The 23,351-nt window shown below is 48.7% G+C and overlaps 9 protein-coding genes across 9 annotated transcripts; 8 read left to right on the top strand and 1 right to left on the bottom strand.

Annotated features, from left to right (window-relative positions):
• Positions 1 to 1,447: 1,447 nt before the first annotated feature.
• On the top strand, positions 1,448 to 3,395 carry N7517_008906 (uncharacterized protein; the record flags this gene model as incomplete). The annotated part of the gene is made up of 3 exons (XM_056726635.1): positions 1,448 to 1,774; positions 1,854 to 2,400; positions 2,476 to 3,395. The coding sequence occupies 3 exons, from the start codon at positions 1,448 to 1,450 to the stop codon at positions 3,393 to 3,395; spliced, it is 1,794 nt and encodes a 597-aa protein (XP_056577486.1).
• Positions 3,396 to 4,940: 1,545 nt separating this feature from the next.
• htz1 (histone H2AZ) lies at positions 4,941 to 5,800 on the bottom strand. The gene is made up of 3 exons (XM_056726634.1): positions 5,637 to 5,800; positions 5,298 to 5,367; positions 4,941 to 5,235 (listed from the first exon to the last, which is right to left on the bottom strand). The coding sequence occupies exons 1-3, from the start codon at positions 5,733 to 5,735 to the stop codon at positions 4,985 to 4,987; spliced, it is 420 nt and encodes a 139-aa protein (XP_056577485.1). The 5' UTR covers positions 5,736 to 5,800; the 3' UTR covers positions 4,941 to 4,984.
• Positions 5,801 to 6,516: 716 nt separating this feature from the next.
• Positions 6,517 to 7,221, top strand: N7517_008904 (PHO88 family protein; the record flags this gene model as incomplete). Its single annotated transcript, XM_056726633.1, has 3 exons — positions 6,517 to 6,533; positions 6,600 to 6,760; positions 6,836 to 7,221. The coding sequence occupies 3 exons, from the start codon at positions 6,517 to 6,519 to the stop codon at positions 7,219 to 7,221; spliced, it is 564 nt and encodes a 187-aa protein (XP_056577484.1).
• A 1,178-nt stretch (positions 7,222 to 8,399) lies between these two features.
• gpdA (glyceraldehyde 3-phosphate dehydrogenase GpdA) lies at positions 8,400 to 9,658 on the top strand (the record flags this gene model as incomplete). The annotated part of the gene is made up of 5 exons (XM_056726632.1): positions 8,400 to 8,447; positions 8,498 to 8,511; positions 8,580 to 8,643; positions 8,704 to 9,391; positions 9,459 to 9,658. 5 exons carry the CDS (start codon positions 8,400 to 8,402, stop codon positions 9,656 to 9,658), a joined length of 1,014 nt encoding a protein of 337 aa, XP_056577483.1.
• A 1,346-nt stretch (positions 9,659 to 11,004) lies between these two features.
• On the top strand, positions 11,005 to 14,043 carry hdaA (histone deacetylase hdaA; the record flags this gene model as incomplete). Its single annotated transcript, XM_056726631.1, has 16 exons — positions 11,005 to 11,152; positions 11,200 to 11,622; positions 11,683 to 11,971; positions 12,026 to 12,039; positions 12,095 to 12,233; positions 12,284 to 12,396; positions 12,447 to 12,574; positions 12,624 to 12,831; positions 12,882 to 12,993; positions 13,048 to 13,095; positions 13,144 to 13,207; positions 13,258 to 13,350; positions 13,408 to 13,493; positions 13,551 to 13,630; positions 13,687 to 13,793; positions 13,849 to 14,043. The coding sequence occupies 16 exons, from the start codon at positions 11,005 to 11,007 to the stop codon at positions 14,041 to 14,043; spliced, it is 2,247 nt and encodes a 748-aa protein (XP_056577482.1).
• Positions 14,044 to 15,183: 1,140 nt separating this feature from the next.
• On the top strand, positions 15,184 to 15,657 carry N7517_008901 (putative BYS1 domain protein; the record flags this gene model as incomplete). Its single annotated transcript, XM_056726630.1, has 1 exon — positions 15,184 to 15,657. The coding sequence occupies one exon, from the start codon at positions 15,184 to 15,186 to the stop codon at positions 15,655 to 15,657; it is 474 nt and encodes a 157-aa protein (XP_056577481.1).
• Positions 15,658 to 16,128: 471 nt separating this feature from the next.
• On the top strand, positions 16,129 to 19,705 carry N7517_008900 (uncharacterized protein; the record flags this gene model as incomplete). Its single annotated transcript, XM_056726629.1, has 2 exons — positions 16,129 to 16,548; positions 16,616 to 19,705. 2 exons carry the CDS (start codon positions 16,129 to 16,131, stop codon positions 19,703 to 19,705), a joined length of 3,510 nt encoding a protein of 1,169 aa, XP_056577480.1.
• A 282-nt stretch (positions 19,706 to 19,987) lies between these two features.
• Positions 19,988 to 21,018, top strand: N7517_008899 (cleavage and polyadenylation specificity factor subunit 5; the record flags this gene model as incomplete). Its single annotated transcript, XM_056726628.1, has 4 exons — positions 19,988 to 20,025; positions 20,096 to 20,347; positions 20,404 to 20,651; positions 20,723 to 21,018. 4 exons carry the CDS (start codon positions 19,988 to 19,990, stop codon positions 21,016 to 21,018), a joined length of 834 nt encoding a protein of 277 aa, XP_056577479.1.
• Positions 21,019 to 21,917: 899 nt separating this feature from the next.
• On the top strand, positions 21,918 to 22,972 carry N7517_008898 (lipase family protein; the record flags this gene model as incomplete). The annotated part of the gene is made up of 4 exons (XM_056726627.1): positions 21,918 to 21,999; positions 22,054 to 22,219; positions 22,281 to 22,617; positions 22,673 to 22,972. The coding sequence occupies 4 exons, from the start codon at positions 21,918 to 21,920 to the stop codon at positions 22,970 to 22,972; spliced, it is 885 nt and encodes a 294-aa protein (XP_056577478.1).
• Between the last annotated feature and the right edge of the window lie 379 nt (positions 22,973 to 23,351).

Genomic DNA, 23,351 nt, shown 5'->3' with positions numbered 1-23,351 from the left:
TAGCTGTAAAAGCCGATGGGGAAACAACGTGGCCTATCCGGCTGGGCCGAACCTTTCAGGAAATTTCCAAGGCTATTAAAAATAACTCTTATAAGGTGGCGACTCACGAACTCACCATGAAGGATGGGGCGAAGTGAAATAGGGGGGGGGGGCACTAACTTCAGGAGTAAATAAGTAATTATAGAAAATCTTTCCCCCCCCCCCCCTGAAGATGGACAGTAATTAAAATGAAGCGGAGTCCATGATAAATACCTATGCATGTCTAAACCGGTGGTGTGTCAAATATAGAGAATCACATACAGTGTATGTTGTAGTGCAGGACCCCTTGCTAAGCACGAGGCAGGGTGCGAACCCCGACTTTCTATACGTCAGGCAACCCTCGTGCGCACCCTCCACGCCGAATAATGGAAATGAACGTATTTCCCCAAATTTGTTCAGGGATGAGAAGCTATAAGTAGTGTCCACCACGGCGGGGTCCTCTAAATTGCCTAGTGAGGAGCCTAACGAGGCACCGGCGTCTTGGTAAAAGGCTAAGCCATCAAGAACTAGAATAGGGAGCTGTTCACTCTCTGATTTTCCTCAGGGGGATCGTCCCAAATTCCAGGGGAAATAGTAGAGGATAAGGAACGGGGGGACGTATACGTACAATATATGATATGTAGATGTGAAAGTTCAAGGGGAAGATTATAACCCAAATTTAAAGCATTAGGGAATTCTTTTTTATATATACCATCTTTACACTCTACATTCTGTCATGCAGCCAAATATTAAATAGGATAATCTCATTGGGTATTATGAGTCCACCAGTGTGTCCAGGGGGGTATTAGACTAGAAGTACTATAAATGTTATAAATGCTATAAAATGTTATATGCTATAAATGCTATAAAGGTTACTATAAGTATGACATTTGGTCTCCTTTTCACCTAATTTTTTTCCCCTTTACTTTAAAAATACATATATATCAACCTTTCTGCCTGAGGACTCGATATCTTCTCTTCTCTGTCTTCTCTATCACCTCCTTACTCCCTTTCTTGGCGGATTCACTGAATTCTGTTTCTGTGATTTTATCTTGAGATCTGTCAACTCTTTTCAGGTTTCATCTTTCCTTATATTGGGAGGGAAATCCCCCGGCCACCAAAAAAAAACCTCCAAAAAGGAAAAGAAGAGAAAAGCAAGAGCAAAAAGCCCCCTTGAATGAAACGAATTTAAATTCGTGATATTTTCGAGATATTTTGGCCCTTTTCTGCTTTTTTTTTTTTTTTCTTATTTTTTTTTTGTTCTCCGCCCAGAATCTCCCTCCGATCGGCTTTTAGTCCAAAGTTTTCCCTTTCCCCCAAAACATCCGCACAATCCCGTCCCTCGACGGTTTCTTTTATCAACTTCTGTCGCTCTCATGGTGGAGTAGTGACTGTTATCTCTTTTTTAAAAACTGGTTTGGATTTTCAGATGAGTTATCAAGACATGTATCACGATCATTCTGCGCGTTCCCCTGGGTCTCAGAGGCATCAACAACCCCTACACCGTCAACCTTCTCGACAGTTCGATGCATATGGTCCTATGCCCACCAACATGTACGAACAAGATCAGATGCGTTATGAGTCCGCTCGCCTCGAACGCTTGAACCCGTCATTGCAGAACAACTACGGGTATGATATCTCCGGATCGCAGACTTGGAATCCCAACGGTTTTGCCAATGCACAAACTCTCGGAGGAATTCGTTCGGCTTCCGCTAGTTTGAAGCCTAATGCCCGTGGACGTGCTGGCCTCCCCACGGTATGTGTCTGATGCGATCCCCCTATCTTCCCCGAGGGTAAAGAAAAAGGATAAAAAAAATACTAACAGCCATCTCAAGACATGGTTGGATCAGCAACCAAACATGCCCCAAGCATTTTCGAACCTGGGTCCTGGTCCCATTCAGAGCAGCGCTATGCGACCGGAAGCCTCGGCCTCGTCTGCCGACGACGACGAATTGATCCCAACCGCGATTGTCATCAAAAATATCCCCTTTGCCGTGAAGAAGGAGCAGCTGGTGCAGTTGATGACGGAACTCAACCTTCCCCTGCCCTACGCCTTCAACTATCACTTTGACAATGGTGTCTTCCGTGGTCTGGCTTTTGCCAACTTCACCTCCGCCGAGGAGACAGCAACCGTGATCGAGGTGCTCAACCACTTTGAGCTACAGGGTCGGAAACTGCGAGTCGAGTACAAGAAGATGCTCCCCCTGCAGGAGCGGGAACGGATCGAGCGTGAGAAGCGAGAACGTCGTGGTCAGCTGGAAGAACAGCACCGCCCGATGGGAGGCGGTCCTCAACTCCAGACGCAGAGCTCCATGTCTTCCCTCACCTCGCACATCCCGGCAACCTCCCCGTCGCCCGTGTCCCAGCGTGGACAAAAGATTGGTGGGTTACACACTTGGAATTTTGAAGGTTATTGAAAATTTGACCTGCCGCTAACAGATTTTTCCCCCTGTATAGATGTGGACTTGAACGACACCCAGACCCTTTCCTATTATTCCCAACTACTCCTATTCAAGGAAGATACTGTTCGCGATTCCGTGATCTTCCCCCACAACCTCACTCCCTCCCAGCGTCGTACAGTTCACACCCTGGCCCACAACATGGGCTTGGGCCATGCTTCACGTGGCAGCGGCGAACAGCGCCAGGTGCAAGTCTTCAAGATTGCCGCAGGTGCCAATGTTAGCCCCCCGACCTCTTCTATCCCGCCATCTGGTCAGTCGGACAGTGGTCGTCGTGGCCTTAACCGGGCGGCAACCATCGACTTCAGCGAGGCTCGCCAAGAGGCTGGGCCTGGCGCTTTCAACACGTTGCGTGGACAAAACTCGGGCTTTTTGGGCGTGATGGACTCTCCTGGCAACTTCTCCAACGGCCAGAACCTACGGGCTGCCAAGTCTTTTGCCGACCTGCGATCGTACACCCCTTCGCCCGTGCCTTCCTCGGCTAGCTTCCCGGCCGCGTTGCAGTCCAATGGCGCCCGCCTCCAGTATGAGGGTGCGCCCACTGGAACTTCCAACACCCCGACCCTCACCCCTGCCCAGTCTGGTTCTTCCCTAGGCATGCAGCGTGATGACCTGCTGGTCAACAGCCTGGGTGGTCTTTCCCTTGGCACCGGTATTGGTGGGCCTAACTCGAGCCCCCGTCGCCTGCGAGGCATGTTCTCCTGGGAACAGGATAACCAACAATCTAACGCTGGCGCTATTGGTAGCAACCGTGGCATGGGTATGGGATATGACAACCAGCAGGAGCGCATGCCCGTTCGCCAACCCCGTGGCCCGACCCCCGACAAGGGCACCGGATTTCGCCGCCAGAATGGCCACCAAGCCCGCGGAAGCGATGAGCTCCGTACCAACTCCGGAGTAGAGATCATCGTGGAGTAGAACATTGGACGAATTTATGGCGACTTCCCCTTTTTATTGCCAGCATCCGACTGATTTGCCGCGACACGAATACGACTTGTATTACGAGGCCCTGTTCTGCGAATTACCGGCTTACGATTCGATGAGGGATGACGAGATGACAACAACAACAAAAAAAAAAAGACCAGAAAATCCTTTTTCACTGATCTAGCCAAGTTTTAGACGTTTCTTTTTTTTGGGGCAGCCCAACACGCGGTTTGGATGAATGCTTTTGAACTTTTCCCCCCGACTCACAGTTTCAAGAAGACTCTGGACTTGCTTTGGACGTGATATTTTTTATTATTTTTCCCACTTTCTGATATTGCGGGCGCCTTGCATGCAAATCTATGGATTTCTATGCTGTGTCGGAACGAACTCCACGACCCCGAACACCTTTGGTGACATGGGACGCATACGAAGAATGACACAAAACCTTTTGCCCATGGCAGAAGAAACGACAATACCAGCATTTTGCATATTCTTGTCTGTTTAGTTTGTACATGGGGTGACTCGCATCCGTTTTAATGTTTCTGGCCCGTCTTATGCCAAACCGATTTCCCCTGGAAATTTATGTTCGGTTCAGGCTATGATGGTTGTGACATGTTTCTTCTTTTTCTCTACTTTTTTTCATTGCCTTCTTTTCCGCGTGCTTTGACTGCTTTGACCTGACGTTGTCTCGCGGAATGGTGTGAATTCACTATATTCTGCTGCCTTCGATTGTGCCGATTCTACAAATCTACCTGGCGTGAATGCATCTGCATTCCTCAGTGTTGTTGATATATTTCCCAACTCCCATCCTGGAGGGTTCTATTCCTCTTCATGTTTGGTATCTTGCAGTCCAGGGATTCTTTTTTTCTTTCATCGCCTTTGCCTTTGTACTCAGATTCTCACAGTTCAATCCATGTACCTTCTACCTTACTTTATTTTTTCCATCCCAGTAGGTCAGTTGAGATAGCTGTAAATAGTTTGATAATAGAATCTCTACTTCGTACCCTTAACCTTCCCACCACGTAGGGGAATTTTAATAATAAAAACAAACCTCATTTCCCGAGGTCAGGGATAAATCCAAAGAGATGCCAAGAATGACGCGGTGCCATCGCGTTGTTTATCTCTCGGAGTTATGCATGTTGGTCCCTGTCGATCCCCCGTGGAGCTAAGATCCAGATTTTATATTCCAGGTCTTTATAGAGAGTAGACAGAAATGTTTGACCCCTCGGGTATGTGGGAAAAATTGGTCCGATCACGGAAGCGTCGGTCCCGGGATTTTACACTGTGGAAGTTTACAAATATAATTACTAGTAAATGGTAAAGCACATCGAATCAGTAAAATTCCCACTACCAGGATATCCCCATTTTCCCATTACAGCGCCCTATGAACTCGAAATGAAAAGAAACACGATTGAAAGCAAAGACCGGGGAATATCAGAAAAAAAAATACAAAGTAGAGCGCCGTGAAGAACAAAGACGAGAGGACTGAAAAAGAGCGGCCGGGATTGATCGTATGTTTAGTCAAGGTGTTGAGGTCCTCCCGCGGTGGCAGCCCATCTTTTCGGAACTTTTCATATGTTGATTTAGAGCTCGATCTTGCCACCCTTCTTCTTTTGCTCGACCTTCAGGAGCAGCGCACGGTTGATGCGGGGAAGGACACCACCGAAGGCGATGGTTGCGCGGATGAGGGTGTCCAATTCTTCATCACCACGGATGGCGAGCTGGAGGTGGCGAGGTGTGATACGCTTGACCTTGAGATCCTTGGCGGCGTTACCTGCCAGTTCGAGAACTTCGGCAGTAAGGTACTCAAGAACAGCGGTCACGTAGACGGCAGCTAAAGGAGAAAAGAGTTAGCGACGGGTCGTTTGCGAGATCAGTCCAAGGGGGATATCATACCCTTAGCACCGACACGCATCTTGTTCTGAGTGTTGTTCTTCAAGAAACGCTTGACACGACCACAGGGGAACTAGAGAGTGAATTTGTGTTAGCAGTCGCGTCACCTTAAACAGCTGGCGATGGGAGGAAAACACGGTCGCGAGAGAGGATATGCGATGACATGGTATGAGTTCAATAGATATCGAAAGAAACTACCCCTTATCGAGCAGCAACGAGGGACCAAATCGACGCGTCTTCGAGGGGCAGTTTCATCGAGTAACTCATCGCCCGTATCGCATTACCACTCTCGGACGACACGTTTCCTATTCCAGCAATTAAACAAGTCATGATCCCACTAACCTGCAGACCAGCCTTTGCGCTGTGAGACTTTTGGGCCTTCCCCGCAGCATCACCCTTTCCGCCCTTTCCACCGATAGACTTTCCCTTTCCGCCAGGCATTGCGAAATAAATGTGCGAAGACGGTCGCAGAGGTAGATATAGCAGATAGAAACAAAAACCAAGACGATTTGGCAGTGGTGTGGATGTGTAAGCGATTCAGAAGTGCGGAAGATACGCGCGTTGTTGATGGATGGAGAAGTCAGAATGTGCCAGCGCCGGGTGTGCCAAAAAGACACTTGACGCTAGTCCCAAAATGGAACCGTCCTTTCTCACAACGTTGGATTTCTTGCCGGTATATATGGCGCTCTGTAGAGTCAGTTGCATCTAGAAATTAGTTGCTGTAAGGGTTTGATGATTCCTTTGCTATTTCTCAAAAATAGACAGAAGTCATGAGGTTTTGACATGCGAGGAGACCATGATGGAAGCCAGTGTGCCTTCACCCGTTTGAGTGCAATGGGTGGCTCCAGCATCTATGGCTAGGATTCACATATGAAACTTCTGTGGCTGTCATAATCCACATTGTGCAACTTCAAGTCAGAATGGAAGATCACTAATGTGGTGGTTGCTGACGTTTTGCAAAATAAGCTGGTCTGGTTTGAAGCTGGACCAACACAGTTATGTAGCTACCAGCGGGGAAGGTCACATGATATATTTGCCTTCAACATCAGGCGACAAACTCTAACGCCTCAGGCACCAGATCGCGGATAGATAGCGCCGGGAGAACTGAATTTCCGACTCCCTGACATTCCAGAAATGCCAGGTGGCCCGCGACTTTCTAGTTTTGTTCGCGTTGTACTCCCCCATACTCAACGATTTCTCCATATCGAAAGTATCCGGCAAAATGGTGTCTGCTCAAATGTATGCTTGATGGAACAATCGCTCGATTCTTGATTATCTATATGGAAACTAACAATGGTCGCACAGTACCAACCTCGCCATCATCTTGGTGATGATGCAGCTGTCCAAGAAGGTTCCCTTCGATGATCCTCAGGTCCTGATGTTGGTCCGTGGATGCTATCTCCTGTCCAACGTTCTCATCCTCGCCGTCCACCTGTACACTCAGTATCAGATCAACAAGAAGAAGGGTATGTCGATTCTGATCACGCGCTCCACAACCTCAAAAAAAAAAAAAAAAAAAAACTAATGCGCGATATCTTTAGATATGGCCACCCTCAAGTACGTTGAGCCCGCCGCGATGGGTAGCACCGAGGAGCCCAAGCCCGTGACCACCACCAACATGGACTACGACAAGGCTCAGCTGCGCCAGCTGCTCCGCAGCCAGCTCATGGGTGTCGGCATGATGGGTGTGATGCACTTGTACTTCCAGTACACCAACCCTCTCCTTATCCAGTCCATCATCCCCCTCAAGGGTGCCTTCGAGTCCAACCTGGCCAAGATTCACGTTTTCGGCAAGCCTGCTACTGGTGATCTCGCCCGCCCCTTCAAGGCCGCCGGTGGCTTCATGTCCCAAGGTGGACCCAAGAGCGATAAGGCCTCCATTGAGGCCGCTGAGAAGAACTGGCGCGGTGGTGTCAAGGAGGAATAAATGCGTACCCTTGGTTGCTCTAGGCCATCAATTGACTTCCCCCTATGGGTATTCGGTGGTTTGAATCATAGCACTCTTTGTTCATTTCTCCCCATTGTACCATAATCCATAATTCATCCTATACAGTCTGAACTCCCCTTCTTTTCTGGGTAGGGCTCTAGACTATATTGTTAATCTTGATTCTGGTCATGCCATCCTGTATTGTACGATCTAAATCCTGTTCAAAAGGACGGAGATTGCGCCACTGCGCCATTCTATGCCAATATGGCCTGATAAAAGTCTCACCGTTATCATGACAGGGATCTATCCATGGATGTTATTTAAGGTCAAAGAGGATAATCTCCAAATCTTGGGGACCCCAGTAGTTAAAAACCGTCCAAGCTCAAATATAAAACCAAATAATAAAAAATTTGTCTGATCCCGTGGCCCCATGTTACCGGTGACTCCTTTTGAGGGAGGAGCCACCAAGCTATAATCACCATACTCGATCCGTCCACCGAGGGATTTGATGGCTATAAGTGGAATGAAAATGAATTTAATACTAATTCCAGTCTAACTGGATTGCCTGTACGCTATGTACTCCGTACTATGCTACCTATTTTTGCCCCTCAGTCATAGCATCATCCGTTGCCCCTCCAAAACGTCGTCATAGCTTTACCACCTCGGGAATCTCGATTTTGTACCTAATATTATCGTGATCATCTTCCTTGTAGCCGAGTAGGCTCCGATTAGGCAAAATATTCAAGAGAAAAGCTCCGAAAAGAAGTCAAGAACCCGAAGAGTAGTTGAATTGCTGCAATCCTATTGGTAGACGGGAGCTACCGAGGGGCAGCGCAGGGCCCCAATATCGTGACTCTTCCTGCTTTGCCCGGTGTATGAAACCGGAAATCCGTTGCTGGGCAGAGACCAGCGGCAACACTCGGGAAATCTAGTTCTGTCCGATCTGCCTAGAGGGGAAGCTGTGAGAGTCCAAAAGTCCCCGTCCGTCTGTTCGGTGAGGGGGGTGATCTGTCCATTGCGTCAGTCCATATTAATCCCCCTCCCCCATACCTTTTTTTTCCTTCTCTTCTTTCTTTTCCATCCATCTTCCTCCCTTTCTTCAATTACTTCACACTATTACAGTAAGTTTCTCAATCTTCTATTCCAACAGAGCTAACAGCTTCTAGTAAACCGCAATCATGGTTGTCCAAGTCGGTATCAACGGTTTCGGTCGTATTGGCCGCATTGTAAGTCTTCTTCATCCCACTCTCGGTTTCACATACTAACAACATCACAGGTCTTCCGCAATGCGTAAGTTGCACAGAAAAGAATAAAAATAAAAAAAAAACAGACCCGAGCATCCTAACTCATATCTATAGTATCAACAACCCTGACGTCGAGGTTGTCGCTGTCAACGACCCCTTCATTGAGACTCACTACGCTGTATGTTTCTTTAAAATCAGTTCTATAGCCTGGTATTAACCTCTCATCTGTGGAATATAGGCCTACATGCTCAAGTATGACTCTACCCACGGTCAGTTCAAGGGCGAGATCGAGCACGTCGATGACGGTCTCATCGTTAACGGCAAGAAGGTCACCTTCTTCGCTGAGCGTGACCCCGCTGCCATCCCCTGGGGCAAGGCCGGTGCCGAATACATTGTCGAGTCCACCGGTGTTTTCACCACTCAGGAGAAGGCTGCTCTTCACTTGAAGGGTGGTGCCAAGAAGGTCATCATCTCCGCTCCCTCCGCCGATGCCCCCATGTTCGTCATGGGTGTCAACAACAAGACTTACACCAAGGATGTCAATGTCCTCTCCAACGCCTCTTGCACTACCAACTGCTTGGCTCCTCTCGCCAAGGTCATCAACGATAACTTCGGCATCGTTGAGGGTCTCATGACCACCGTCCACTCCTACACCGCCACCCAGAAGACCGTCGATGCTCCTTCCAACAAGGACTGGCGTGGTGGCCGTACTGCGGCCCAGAACATTATCCCCTCCTCCACCGGTGCCGCCAAGGCTGTCGGTAAGGTTATCCCCGAGCTCAACGGCAAGCTCACCGGTATGGCCATGCGTGTCCCTACCGCCAACGTCTCCGTTGTCGACCTTACCTGCCGCATCGAGAAGGGTGCTACCTACGAGGAGATCAAGGCCGTCATCAAGGCTGCTTCCGAGAATGGCGAGCTGAAGGGTGAGTAACCTTTCTTTTTCATTCATGTTTGAATACAGATATTAACCTTTTTTTTTAAAAAAAATAGGTATCCTCGGCTACACTGAGGACCAGGTTGTCTCCACCGATCTTAACGGTGATGAGCGCTCCTCCATCTTCGACGCCAAGGCCGGTATCGCCCTTAACGCCAACTTCATCAAGCTTGTCTCCTGGTACGACAACGAGTGGGGTTACTCCCGCCGTGTTGTTGACCTCATCTCCTACATTGCCGGTGTGGATAGCCAGTAGGAATCAGGACAGCGTCCTGGGGTCAGAAGTGTTCTCTAAGGTGATGAGTTCCTTGTCGTACAACCTATCATGGGTGCATGAGGGCTCCACCTTGTAGAAAAAAACAAGATGATAATGTCATTTAATGAAACGAAACATTTCTAATTCATTCTTGAATTTGCTGTAAGCTGTAGTATATACTCATTTTTTATTAAAAGTATCCTATAGTACAATCAATCTATTATCCCCAAGGCACTTTTGCATACTGTGAGTGAAAGGCTAGTGGAGGTGTGTGCTTTCTTTTATGTCTCACAAAAGAACTACATATCCCCGGGGACACGGACCTGCATATGTAGGTACATCACATGTTATACATGGAAAAGTTGGTTTGTAGGAATTGTGCTTTGTATCAAATTCTATAGTCTGCGATCAATGATCATCATTCTGGCTATACATTGAGAACAAAGGATAACCAAAAAAAATATATCTAGAAAAGACATCTAAAACCGTCGTACTATCTGAAATGTAACGTCCCGAGGTCTTAAATATAGTCTCGAGCTAACTAAAGATCTAGACCGTCATGTACAGAGGCTGCAGAAGTGGCCCACTGTTCCTGTAGACTTTATTAAGGACCACCTAAGGCTACAAGTTGATAGAATTTTTACAAGTCATTTCAGATTCAAAATCCAACAGCTCATCCTTTGTACTTGGAAACATGGATGATAAGCCCTCTAAACCGTGGAGGTGGATAAGTCAGCACCTTTTAAATGGCCACCGCCAATTATAACGCATCACGCCAATCCATTCCTAGCAGCGGTCAGCTAGGCGGTGAATATAATAATGACTGGCATTAAGAAAGACTGGCCCAAAAGGGATCCAACATGCACATTGATCCATTCCCATTGTCACTCGGTGGACTTGGCTATTCTGTTCTTCATTTCTTCCCACTACATGAAGGTCTGCAATTCCATTTCTTTCTAAAAAATATTCATTTGAAGATCACTCTTGCTTTATTACACGGCAGGTGAATTGCAGGGTCAGTCCTATCTACGGCAGGAGACGATTGTATACCACTCCGTATGCTTGCACAGATCACACTTTCAAAACATTCCTCGATCTTTGGTGAACATCAAAGCATTGGTCAACAACTGGAACATTTGACCGATTGATGTATTTCAAACTTTACTGTGCAAGGTGCATTTGACGGCGTGAACCAGAAACATCAACCGAATCGCTATTAGTTCGGTATCAAGCTCCAAGATTGCTACACAAGCTCAACACTTCTTTTGGGGTAGTGCTCGGTAATGAGCTAATAAGAGCCAAGCTTGAATACAATCAAAGGGCTTCAGGTGGCTTCCCCTTTCATGATGGATGAGGACGAGGATACAGTTATGGGTGATGCCCATAACCTCTCTACCCTGACTACAAATCCATCTTTCACTGAAGTTCCCCTTCCCACACATCTCAACAACCATCCCACCCCAATTCTTGCTCCTTCTTCCATCCCCCAACCGGGTCCCACATCTCTATCACCCGGCTCTGAGCAATCTCAATCCCGGGAGACCATCGTCTCCACTGGAATGGCCCCCCTGAACGCTTGACCAAGACAAGCGACGGTGATAGCTCCGCCGCCGAACAGTTAAAACGTGATAGCTTAGTTGAGCCTGACTCTGACTGGTCTGACGACGAGGTCATGGCTAAAGCGGGTCTTCCACTGGCATCGCTTGCCACGGGACTTTGTTATGATCACCGCATGCGTTACCACTGTGAGGTTCGTCCACAGAGTGACGTTCATCCAGAGGATCCCCGACGCATCTACTACATCTACAAGGAGCTATGTCGCGCCGGTCTTGTTGACGACCCAGAATCGTCTCGACCTTTGGCGCCCAAAACCTTGCAACGGATCCACGCCCGCAACGCAACTGAGGAGGAAGTAACCCTCATCCATAATGATGCCCACTATGCATTTGTTCGAAGCACGACAGGTATATTTTGATATGCACCGGAAAAGCTAGCTATGGTAGATGCACTGACTGGATGAATAGATATGCCTAACGAGGTGCTTATTCAGCTGGAGAAAGATCGCGACTCCATCTATTTCAACAATCTGACCTTCGCTTCGGCCATTTTGTCTACTGGAGGCGCAATTGAGACATGCTTGGCCGTCGCCCAGCGTCAGGTCAGAAATGCCATAGCCGTCATTCGCCCACCCGGTCACCATGCCGAGGATGATGCTGCGATGGGATTCTGTCTATTTAACAATGTGTGTGTTGCAGCACGCGTTTGTCAAAATAGACTAGGAGACGCGTGCCGGAAGATCATGATTCTTGACTGGTCAGTACCCCACATCACCATTTGACCATACACCAATACTGACCCTTGTACTAGGGATGTTCACCATGGTACGCTTCATTCCTAACGTGACATTTGAAAACAATTCAAGCTCACATATCATAGGCAACGGCATCCAGAAAGCATTTTACGATGACCCTAATATTCTTTACATCTCCATGCATGTCTATCAGGACGGTCGCTTCTACCCTGGAGGCCCCGCCGGAGACTGGGACCATTGTGGCTCAGGTGCCGGAGTCGGAAAGTGAGTTTGTCTTCAAGCACGCGAAATAATCAAAGTCTCACGCTTCTTAGAAATGTCAATATTCCATGGCCCGACCAGGGTATGGGCGATGGCGACTACATGTTCGCCTTCCAGGAAGTGGTGATGCCCATCGCCCAAGAATTCGATCCCGACTTGGTGATTAGTGAGAATACCCCCTCCTTTTCTTAAGTATAGAGTTATTGACCATAATAGTCGCTGCTGGCTTTGATGCTGCCGCTGGTGACGTTCTGGGTGGCTGCTTTGTATCGCCAGCTTGTTATGCCCAAATGACCCACATGCTCATGACTTTGGCCAATGGAAAGGTCGCTGTCTGCTTGGAGGTAGGTAGATTGCCTCTCTACATTCTTGCTTAATCTGACCTTGAAATAGGGTGGATACAACTTCAAGTCTATCTCGAAGTCGGCTTTGGCTGTTACCAAGACCCTTATGGGGGAGCCCCCGGACCGTTTGTTGAGCAGCTCTCCCACTGACTCCGCAGTTGCAGCAGTCCGCCGAGTGAGGAGCATCCAATCCCAGTATTGGAGTCGTTTGTACCCCAAGACATCTGACCACCCAGTCTTTGCGAATCGTCTTCACGGTAAGAATTATAGACTACCTCCCAATCAACAGAGCTGATGAATCATCTAGATGTCCTCCGCGTTTACCAGTCGAACCAGCTGTATGAAAGCTGCAAGCTCACCCCGTTACACATCTATCGCACTGCCATTTCCAAATCATTCGACAAACAAGTTCTAGCAAGGTAATTTGCACCACCGAATCTCGATATTCTAAACTGACACTCACCGCCTGGCAGCACAAACTACCACCAACGTGTCCCGCTTATTGTCATCTTCCACGATCCGTAAGTTTCCGATAATAAGCCGCACAACGTACAACTGACAGTATCTAGACCTGAGATTGTGGGGCAGCCTCATCCCGTGACCAATAAGTTGGAAGCGCACAATGTTTGGATGGTATGTGATCTAAGATGATTGTTTGAGATTCTCTGCTAACATAACAAAAGGCTGATTCGCTCACGGATTATGTGAAATGGATCGTGGGTAAAGGCTACGCGGTGATCGATGTCAACATTCCCAAGCACGTATCTCGGGAAGCGGTAAGTATAGCTGTGTAGTTCTTTGTACAGGCCATCAACTAACTCTCGTGAGTTTAGGCTGCCGGTCAATACAAGGGAGATGACGAGGACCGCCCATCGGCTACCGAAGAACTTGCCGGATACTTGTGGGACAATTACATTGAGTAAGCTCTGGCTAGCCAAGAACATGGGGTTATCATTGATCTGACAAGTTATCACAGTGCGAACCAGGCAACCGAAATTTTCCTGCTCGGCGTCGGCAACGCTTTCTTAGGCGTGACGAACCTGTTGATCAACAGAGGTACGTTCAGGCCAACTGGGTATCAGGCCATATAACATTGCTAACAACCGAGGTAGAAAATCTTTACAAGCGTGTCAGCGGCGTGGTCTCCTTCGTATCTGAGAACGCAGTTCGCGCGGTCGCATCTCACACGCAGACTTGGCTATCGAAGTGGTATCGTGAGGTAAGTCACCTACAAAATTATTTGATATTTTTTACTCACCCGATTTTCATTTTAGAACTCCCTTGTGTTTGTTTCAAATTCCCATGGTGTGTGGAATGACGCAGACCGAAAGCCTCTTTCCAAGCGCTACGGACAGGTGGTTCGTTCCCCGAAATCGAATCTGAACGAGATGCTTGACGAGCATAAGGAGGAAGTGTACAAGTGGATCTCCGAGCGTGCAGACCGGGAGGAATCCGATGAAGATTCTTGATTTCTTCTCCTGATTGACCGGTAAATCCACAGGATTTCCACGGTTGTGTGCATGGAGTTATGTGGTCTATTATCGAAGAATTGTCTTTCCATACCCTAGTAATGACATGAAACTACCTTGCCAGTTACATATCTTATGTTTGCTTAAATCGAGAATTCCCCAGATAAAAATAGATCAGAGAATATAGTACCATCTCTCTTTGATTTTTGTCGGCTCTAATACCTTGTGAGCCGCCAGGGAAGAAAAATGTCATGTCAGGTGCGAGACCTGGGGGTATCGCGAAGAGCGATATCACCGTTTTTGAATTTGAGATTTGAGACATTTGGGACTTCACTACTGTGACACACCACCAACCATACCTCGAGGTTTTAGCGGTCTACATGACAAAGAAGCGAGTATGAGCTGTTTTCCAGTGACTCTACAGAAAAGATACATGTACATCGTATAATGACTTTCCCAGTGTGGCGTTGATCTGCATACTGTCCCTGGGGATGTAACGATGTCTCACTTTTTACCCCAGAAAGTCCTGGCGTGGGACAACACAGCTCTAATCACTCCCATAGTTGTGCAAGAAAAAAAACTTTGTTTCTTCTCTTTCTATTCATGCTTGGCATGCATGATCGGAAATATTATGTTTATTCATGGCTGTTCTCGCCCAGGAGCGAATACATCCAATGATCGGGTCGGAGCGTCCTGAGACATCGTATTCTTTTCGCTACATCCATGGACTCTCTTTATTTCTCGTATCTCCACTGACATCAATCTTGGAAAACTCTTTGGCTGTGCGATGCGGGGATTTTGTCAAATCCTACGAACCATTCCTACTCCATTCCTACTCCCGGTCCTGTGACGGATGGCCTGACCGCTGCTCGAGTGGTTAGGACTTCAATAGGTTGATTTGGAATGAAATGTCTTGGATTTGGTGAGCAAACTATCATGCTTTCCACTGGTAACCCTGCTTTGGGAGTCGAGCCTATACTTGGATCAAAGGGGGACTAGGTATAGGCTGGAAATTCGACGCTCAACCTACCAGCAGGGAAACTATATAAGGGGCCTCAAATCCTACCCAAGAGAGGTATTTTCACCACTTCAAACAGGCTTCATTACTTGACCTCAAAGCAACACAATCTGCTTATCAAAATGCACTTCTCTACTGCGGTTATTGCCTCCGTTGCCGCTTTGGCACCTCTTGCCAGCGCCGTTGGAAACGCCGTCGTGACCAACCACTGCAAATTCCCAGTCTACCTTTGGTCTGTTGGTGGCAGTGTTGGCCCCAAGCAAACCATCCCGGCAGGTGGCAGCTACAGTGAAGTACTGCACCACGACAGTGCCTCCGGTGGCATCTCGCTAAAGATCACCACCGTCGACAACGGTCTGTACAACGGCAGCCCTCAGACCAACTTTGCATACACCCTCGACCCTGGTACAGTCTGGTACGATCTGTCTGATGTCTTTGGTGACCCATTCTCCGGCAAGTCGATTGTCGTGCGGCCCACAGACACGACTTGCTCAAACATCTGCTGGGCGCAGGGTGTCAACCCCGGTGGCAGTCAGACTAAGAACTGCAACTCAAACACCAACATCAACCTGAACCTCTGTGCAGCCAAGTGCTAAGCGCCCGGTTCTGTGTGGTAATTTGATATGATAGGGGCAGTGTCCATTTAACACATGTAGTTTAACTAGCCGAGCTGCGGGGGAAAGCCTCGACGTGGACCAGTTAGAACTCTTGACATGTATGTAGTCAATATGATAATGGGAAAGATGTTATATTTTTATTCAATCATTGTAGAGACCAGTCTGCCTTGTATAGAGCCTTGTATAGTAATACGCCACTAAGTGATAAGGGCGCTTATTAGGGCTGCGAGAACCTATCACCGCCTCAAAGCATCTGGGCAGTATTTCCACCAGGACCGGGGATCAACATCAGTCCCTCAGTTGACTTTACAACATCTTCTCTGGTCTATTAATCCAACATATATATCCACAAACATATATAACCCCGGCATCTCATTCTTGGGCTCCCTGGAATTCCTAAGTGCATTGACCTTATCAGTCACGTCATTGGCCTCTCCCCTTGGCAACTGAATGCCTCCAAGGTCCTCTGCAGCAAACCTGTGTCACGGTCTCATTCGCAGCTCAACCCGCCCTTATCCCGATTTGCTGTCACGCATCACTGCACCCAGTTCTCGTTCCTTACGGCCCGTACCTTTACCGATTCTCTCTTCCGTGCATTGGACCCGCTCATCCTCTAACTTCACCGCCACACCCAAAATCATGGCTCAAATCGAGCGTATCACAGAGAACTTGGAGAAACCGGAGCTTGACGATCGTTCTTATCGTGTCATCCGTTTGCCTAACAAGCTTGAGGCCCTCCTAGTTCATGACCCGGACACTGATAAGGCCAGTGCCGCCGTGAATGTCAATGTGGGCAATTTCTCCGATGAAGATGATATGCCAGGAATGGCTCATGCAGTAGAGCATTTGCTGTTCATGGGTACAAAAAAGGTAAAATGAACAACCTACTATCGTTTGCCCAGCCGAGGTCCATGCTAACTGGAACTCTGTTGTTTAGTACCCGAAGGAAAATGCATACAACCAGTACCTAGCATCCCACTCCGGTTCGTCCAATGCCTACACAGCCGCCACCGAAACGAACTACTTCTTCGAAGTGTCCGCCACAGGTGACTCCAGTGCGCCGAAAACTAGTGGAGACAGCACCCCTGCCGAGACAAATGATAACAATGGCGTCGTGTCGAATGGGAATGGCGTAGATGGAAAGTCGCCACTCTACGGTGCATTGGATCGGTTTGCCCAGTTCTTTGTCGCTCCGCTTTTCCTAGAGTCAACCCTAGAACGGGAGCTGCAGGCGGTGGATTCGGAAAATAAAAAGAACCTTCAAAGTGACCTGTGGCGTTTGATGCAACTGAACAAGTCGCTTTCAAACCCTAAACATCCCTACAGCCACTTCTCGACCGGTAATCTGCAGACCCTGAAAGAAGATCCACAGAAACGTGGCCTGGAAGTCCGCAGTGAGTTCATCCGGTTCTACGAGAAGCACTACTCAGCCAACCGGGCGAAGTTGGTCGTCTTGGGTCGGGAGTCTCTAGACACACTGGAGCAGTGGGTCTCCGAGCTCTTTTCCGATGTCGAGAACAAGAACCTTGCTCCGAACCGCTGGGACGATGTTCAGCCCTTCACTGAGAAGGACATGTGCACCCAGGTGTTCGTGAAGCCGGTCATGGATACTCGATCCATGGATATGTACTTCCCCTTCATTGATGAGGAGGATTTGCATGACACCCAGCCTAGCCGGTATATCAGCCATTTGATTGGCCACGAGGGCCCGGGCAGTGTTCTTTCTTACCTCAAGGCTAAGGGGTGGGCCAATGGCCTGTCTGCAGGCGCCATGCCTGTCTGCGCTGGGTCGGCATTTTTCACTATTTCAGTGCGCCTGACCCCCGAAGGTCTGAAGCAATACCAGGAAGTCGCAAACGTCGTCTTCGAGTATATCGCCATGATCAAGCAACGCGAGCCCGAGCAATGGATCTTCGACGAGATGAAGAACCTTGCCGAGGTCGATTTCCGGTTCAAGCAGAAGACCCCGGCGAGTCGGTTCACCAGCCGTTTGAGCAGCGTTATGCAAAAGTCACTGCCTAGTGAATGGCTGCTGAGTGGGTCTTTGTTGCGACGATTTGACTCTGACCTGATCAAGAAGGCGCTGAGCTATCTGCGAGCCGACAACTTCCGCCTAGTCGTTGTGTCCCAGGAGTTCCCTGGTACATGGGACCAGAAAGAGAAGTGGTATGGTACTGAGTACAAGGTCGAGAAGATCCCACAGGAGTTCTTGGGCGGTCTTCAGAAGGCTCTAGACTCGACTGAGGCTACCCGCACTTCCAACGTGCACATGCCTCACAAGAACGAATTTGTGCCGACCAGACTCTCCGTGGAAAAGAAGGAGGTTGCCGAGCCAGCCAACACCCCCAAGCTGATTCGCCATGACGACCGGGTGCGCCTGTGGTTCAAGAAGGATGATCGTTTCTGGGTGCCTAAGGCTACTGTCGAGGTAACGCTCCGCAATCCTTTGGTATGGGCTACACCTGCCAATCTCATCAAAACAAAGCTGTACAGCGAGTTGGTGCGAGATTCGCTAGATGAATACTCCTACGACGCCGAGCTTGCTGGATTGGATTACCATCTCTCGGCGAACATTTTGGGCCTAGATATCTCTGTGAGCGGATACAACGACAAGATGTCTGCTCTTTTGGATAAAGTACTCAATACCATGCGTGGGCTAGTGATCAACCAGGATCGGTTCGATATAATCAAAGAGCGCTTGACACGGGCATTCCGCAACGCCGAGTACCAGCAGCCTTACTACCAGGTCGGAGATTATACTCGCTATCTCCTTGCCGAGCGCAGCTGGGTCAATGAACAGTATCTTGAGGAGCTGGAGCATGTTGAGTGCGCTGATGTGGTCAACTTCTTCCCCCAGTTGCTTGAACAGACCCACATCGAAGTTCTGGCCCACGGAAACCTGTACAAGGAGGATGCCCTGCGTATGACGGACTCTATTGAGAAGATTTTGGGTGGCCGTCCTCTGCCTCCGTCACAGTGGTACCTGCGCCGCAACATGACCTTGCCGCCCGGTGCCAACTATGTCTACCCCCGGTCGCTTAAGGATCCGGCCAACGTCAACCACTGCATTGAGTACTACCTCTATATTGGACTCTTCTCCGATGACGTCCTGCGGTCGAAGCTTCAGCTGTTCGCGCAGCTGACTGACGAACCTGCATTCGACCAACTGCGCAGCAAGGAACAGCTTGGATATGTGGTGTGGAGTGGCGCACGCTACAACGCCACCACCCTGGGCTACCGGGTCATTATCCAAAGTGAGCGCACGGCACAGTATCTCGAATCGCGCATTGAGACATTCCTCCGCGAGTTTGGCCCCACCCTCGAGAAGATGCCCGAGGAAGAATTCGAGGGTCACAAGCGCAGTGTCGTGAACAAGCGCCTGGAGAAACTCAAGAACCTAGGCTCTGAGACTGGCCGATACTGGTCGCATGTCGGGTCTGAGTACTTTGATTTCCTGCAGCACGAGACCGATGCGGCCAATGTGCGCACCTTGACCAAGGCGGATCTTATTGCATTCTACCAGCAATACATCGACCCCTCTTCACCAACGCGGGCTAAGCTTGCCATCCACATGAATGCCCAGTCAGGCGCACAGGTTGAGGCACCTAAACCAGCCGAACAGAGGACACGCCTTATCGAAGTAGTTGCCCAGCACCTTGCAGCCGCTGACTTCGTCGTGGATTCTGCCCGCTTCACAGCTGCATTCGATGAGGTTGAAACGACAGTGGTGGACAAGTCTCAGATTATCTTTGTTGTGAAGAACTTCCTGGCGACCGAGGCAGGTCTGTCACAGCAGAAGATCGAGCCAGTCCTTGAGACACTAGATGAGAAACTTGGTTCCCAGTTAAAGGAGCTGGGTCTTGGGTCTAGCAGCGACATTCAGGGTGCGGCTAACGGCAACGGCGAGGCTCAACAAGCCGTCGTTATCACCGATGTGCCGACCTTCAAGGCACGTTTGCCTGTGAGCACTGGCCCCGTTCCTGTGACGGATTTGAGCGAGTATGAGGATTTTGATGCCAAGCTATAAATGGTATACATGGGGAATAGGTTTGGTGTTAGGCTGGTTGCATGAATGGGAGAGTCGAGGTTTTTATCGATTGAGGATATAGTTAACTTCCAGAGATGGACAATAATCGAATAAAATACATTCATATCTATTGCTCTATAGTGTTGGGTGTTGGTATAGTAGACTATGTTGTTTAGATATCAAATTTGGGAAGGCGGTCAACACTGATAAGCGATAAGTGACATCGGAGCTTGGGGGGAGCTCTCGCCCTTTTCGACCACAACAGCATATCACTTCATCAAAATGGCTACTACGAGGGATGCCCCTGTTAGCAGTGTTCCGTAAGTATCCGAGATATTCCATTCAACATTGCAGTTTTTGAATGGTTCAACCTGACACGACGACTTCTAGGCCCATTGTCCCCAAGGACTTCACTGCGCAGCAGCCGGAGACTGTCCGCCTGTACCCCCTTTCGAACTATACCTTCGGCACCAAGGAGACACAACCAGAAGAGGACCCATCAGTTCTGGCACGGCTGAAGCGCCTAGAAGAGCATTATGGCCTGCATGGAATGCGACGGACCTGTGAGGGAATCCTGGTGTGCCACGAGCACAACCATCCACACGTGCTGATGCTGCAGATTGCCAATGCGTTCTTTAAGCTGTTGGTTCTCCTGCTTTAGTTGCATATATTCAAAATTCACTGCTAATAGTCCTTAGGCCCGGTGATTATCTGCACCATGAAGACGACGAGATTGAAGGTTTTAAGAAACGACTGAATGAGCGCCTGGCACCTGTGGGATCTCAGTTCTCCGGCGAAGGTGTTAACGACGACTGGGAAATTAGCGACACACTTGCGCAATGGTGGCGACCCAACTTTGAGACTTTCATGTACCCGTTCCTTCCTGGACATGTCACGCGTCCCAAGGAATGCAAGAAGCTGTACTTCATTCGTCTCCCGAAGAAGAGTAAGTTCTACCCCCATCATCCATGGATGTCTTCCAGTGAACACTGCTTACATACAAACCACTTGCTATAGAGGTTCTCTCCGTCCCAAAGAACATGAAACTTCTCGCCGTCCCGCTGTTCGAGCTGTATGATAATACTGCTCGCTATGGCCCTCAACTCTCTGCAATTCCCCACCTTCTATCGCGATACAACTTTGAGATGGTCGACGAGAACGACAACATTGTTGCGGTGACTCCTGGCACCCCATTGCCTCCTGGTGTCACCCTCACCCCCAGAGTTCTGGTTGACGGTGATAGCGCAAACGATGGACAGGACACTGGTATGACTGGCGTTGAGGAGGGAATGAGGATTGAATCTCACCAGTAGTGGGAATTGCAAGGACAATGAACACTAACTAAGCCTACTTTGGGCCTAAGCACCGCGTGTCTCCGGGGGTCCAAGGTTTCCTTGCTAGCAGCGATGATGAACAAGATATGGTTCTGACTGGTGAGGACAGGGATTCGCCGATGGGATGTTTTTCAAAAAAGCAGAAAACGGAAAAAAAACACAAAAGTCCCATTGAAACACAGCCAGTCAAATCAATTTTACGCTTCTTATGACCATACGGAGTACGGAGTACATGTTTAATAATGCTGTAGTTATCCTATTTGATCACGGGTCGAAGTGAGTGGCTGGGGTATTACAATTGATACAGCTGAGATAAGATCGAATAACACCTGAGCAGTTAGGGGGCGCCAAGTCAGCCAAGCAGAAAACCAATCAACAATCATCTAACCCTGCAAGCTCCTTCTACCCGACCTGCAAAGTGCCCAAAATGTTCATCTTCACGGAAAATATATCTTATGGAGCAATAATCGTCGGCGGGATGAACCCGCTCCTGCACGACAAGGCACAATTAAGCGCCCATCACAGCCCTAATCTCGTCCTGGACGGGGAATACTCCATATTAATATGTAGGCTCTCATCCATTTGCCCGATGTTTCTCCAGGGTTACATTCCTGACTCGACAGCATACATTCCTCCCACCGGAGTCCCATCGGTCACGCGTGAAATATGCGGCATGAACGGAGATAGAGCTGAGTCCGGAAACCATTTGCTCTACAATATAGAGAATGGGGGCTATACCCCGCTTGATTATGTCTCAATTTATAAAAAAGGTCTTGGGAGCTATACGGGCTCGCCGAGCATACATAAAAGAGCCATGTACGCATGGCTATCTCCAGGTGCATACCTGAGACAGTCTTACTCCGAAAGAGATCTGCATAATGGTTCTTCTTGGTCGGCTTTGGGGTACCGCTGCTCTTGCGGTGTTGACAGTTGCTGCTCCTTCTCGTTCTGTTCCTCGAGGTATGGATATACGTTCGTCTTTTGTTCCTGCCCTCCGATGACTGACTCAGACAGATGTGTCGGCTGATGTGCTTGGTCAATTGACCCTATACTCTCAGTGGGCTGGGGCGTCATACTGCACGAACAATAACAACTCAACCGGCGACGCGCTATCTTGCGAGGAAGGCAACTGCCCATTAGTGGAGGCCGCTGACACAATCACTCTATATGAGTTTGATAAGTATGAGACCAACTTCCAAAGTCATTCCGAGACTGTTCGCTAATACAGTGACACCTATCAGGAAATGCAGCTATGGCGATGTTGCCGGCTTCCTGGCAGTCGACAAAACAAACAAGCTCCTCGTCGTCTCATTCCGAGGTAGTCGCACAACAAGTACCTGGATCGCCAACATCGACTTTGGCTTGAACGATGATACTGGTATATGCAGCGACTGCAAAGTCCACGGCGGGTTTTGGGACTCCTGGGAGACTGTCGCGGACGATCTGACATCCAAGATCCAAGCCGCACAGACAACATACCCGGGCTATACTCTCATCGTGACAGGCCACAGCTTTGGCGGAGCTATGGCCATGGTTGGAGGTACTGTGCTTCGAAATGCAGGATTTGCACCCAAGGTGGTAAGTATCATGTTTCCAAATCCTTGATGACAGCGTATACTTACAATGAGACTAGTATTCCTACGCCTCGCCGCGGGTGGGCAACAAGGCTCTGGCTCAATATATGACGGACCAGGGCAGTCTCTGGCGAGTCACGCATACCGCTGACTTGGTGCCCAAGTTGCCACCTGCGTTCGCTGGATTTAGCCACCCAAGTCCCGAGTACTGGATTACTAGTGCCGATCAGGCGACGGTGACCTCGTCTGATATTGATGTCATTGTAGGCGTGGGCTCAAAGGCTGGAAATGCTGGAACGTTGAAGGCTGATACTGAGGCACATAATTGGTACTTGGGACATATTGATGCATGCCAATAGGAAAATCGTGAATATATAGCATGTCCAGGAGAGATAGTATATACTAGATGTATATATCTTGGTTAAACCAATTCAATATATAACACAATATATTAACATATTAACATACAAACATATCACTCCTAATTATTTTCTCAACAAGTTTAATTATACCTATTTTACCTATTTTACCTATGTCAACTATTTAGTTCTTTCAGTTCTATTATGAATTCGAAGCTGTCAAGTGTAGTGCCCACAATGCCATAGAGCTTGGCTTTTTGTGGAGAACTCCAACTTGCGCCACGTTAACCAGATGTCTCCGACACGATTTATGACCTACACAGTACTACATGAATAGTATCTGATTCGTATCAAAGTAATATTCTACTCTCTTTCCCGG

The sequence above is a fragment of the Penicillium concentricum genome, assembly GCF_028827145.1.
Source record: "Penicillium concentricum strain IBT 3081 chromosome Unknown utg000003l_segment0_segment0, whole genome shotgun sequence".
NCBI lineage: Eukaryota > Fungi > Ascomycota > Eurotiomycetes > Eurotiales > Aspergillaceae > Penicillium > Penicillium concentricum.
The sequence above is the reverse complement of the archived record's forward strand: the minus strand, read 5'-3'. Positions and strand labels throughout refer to the sequence as shown.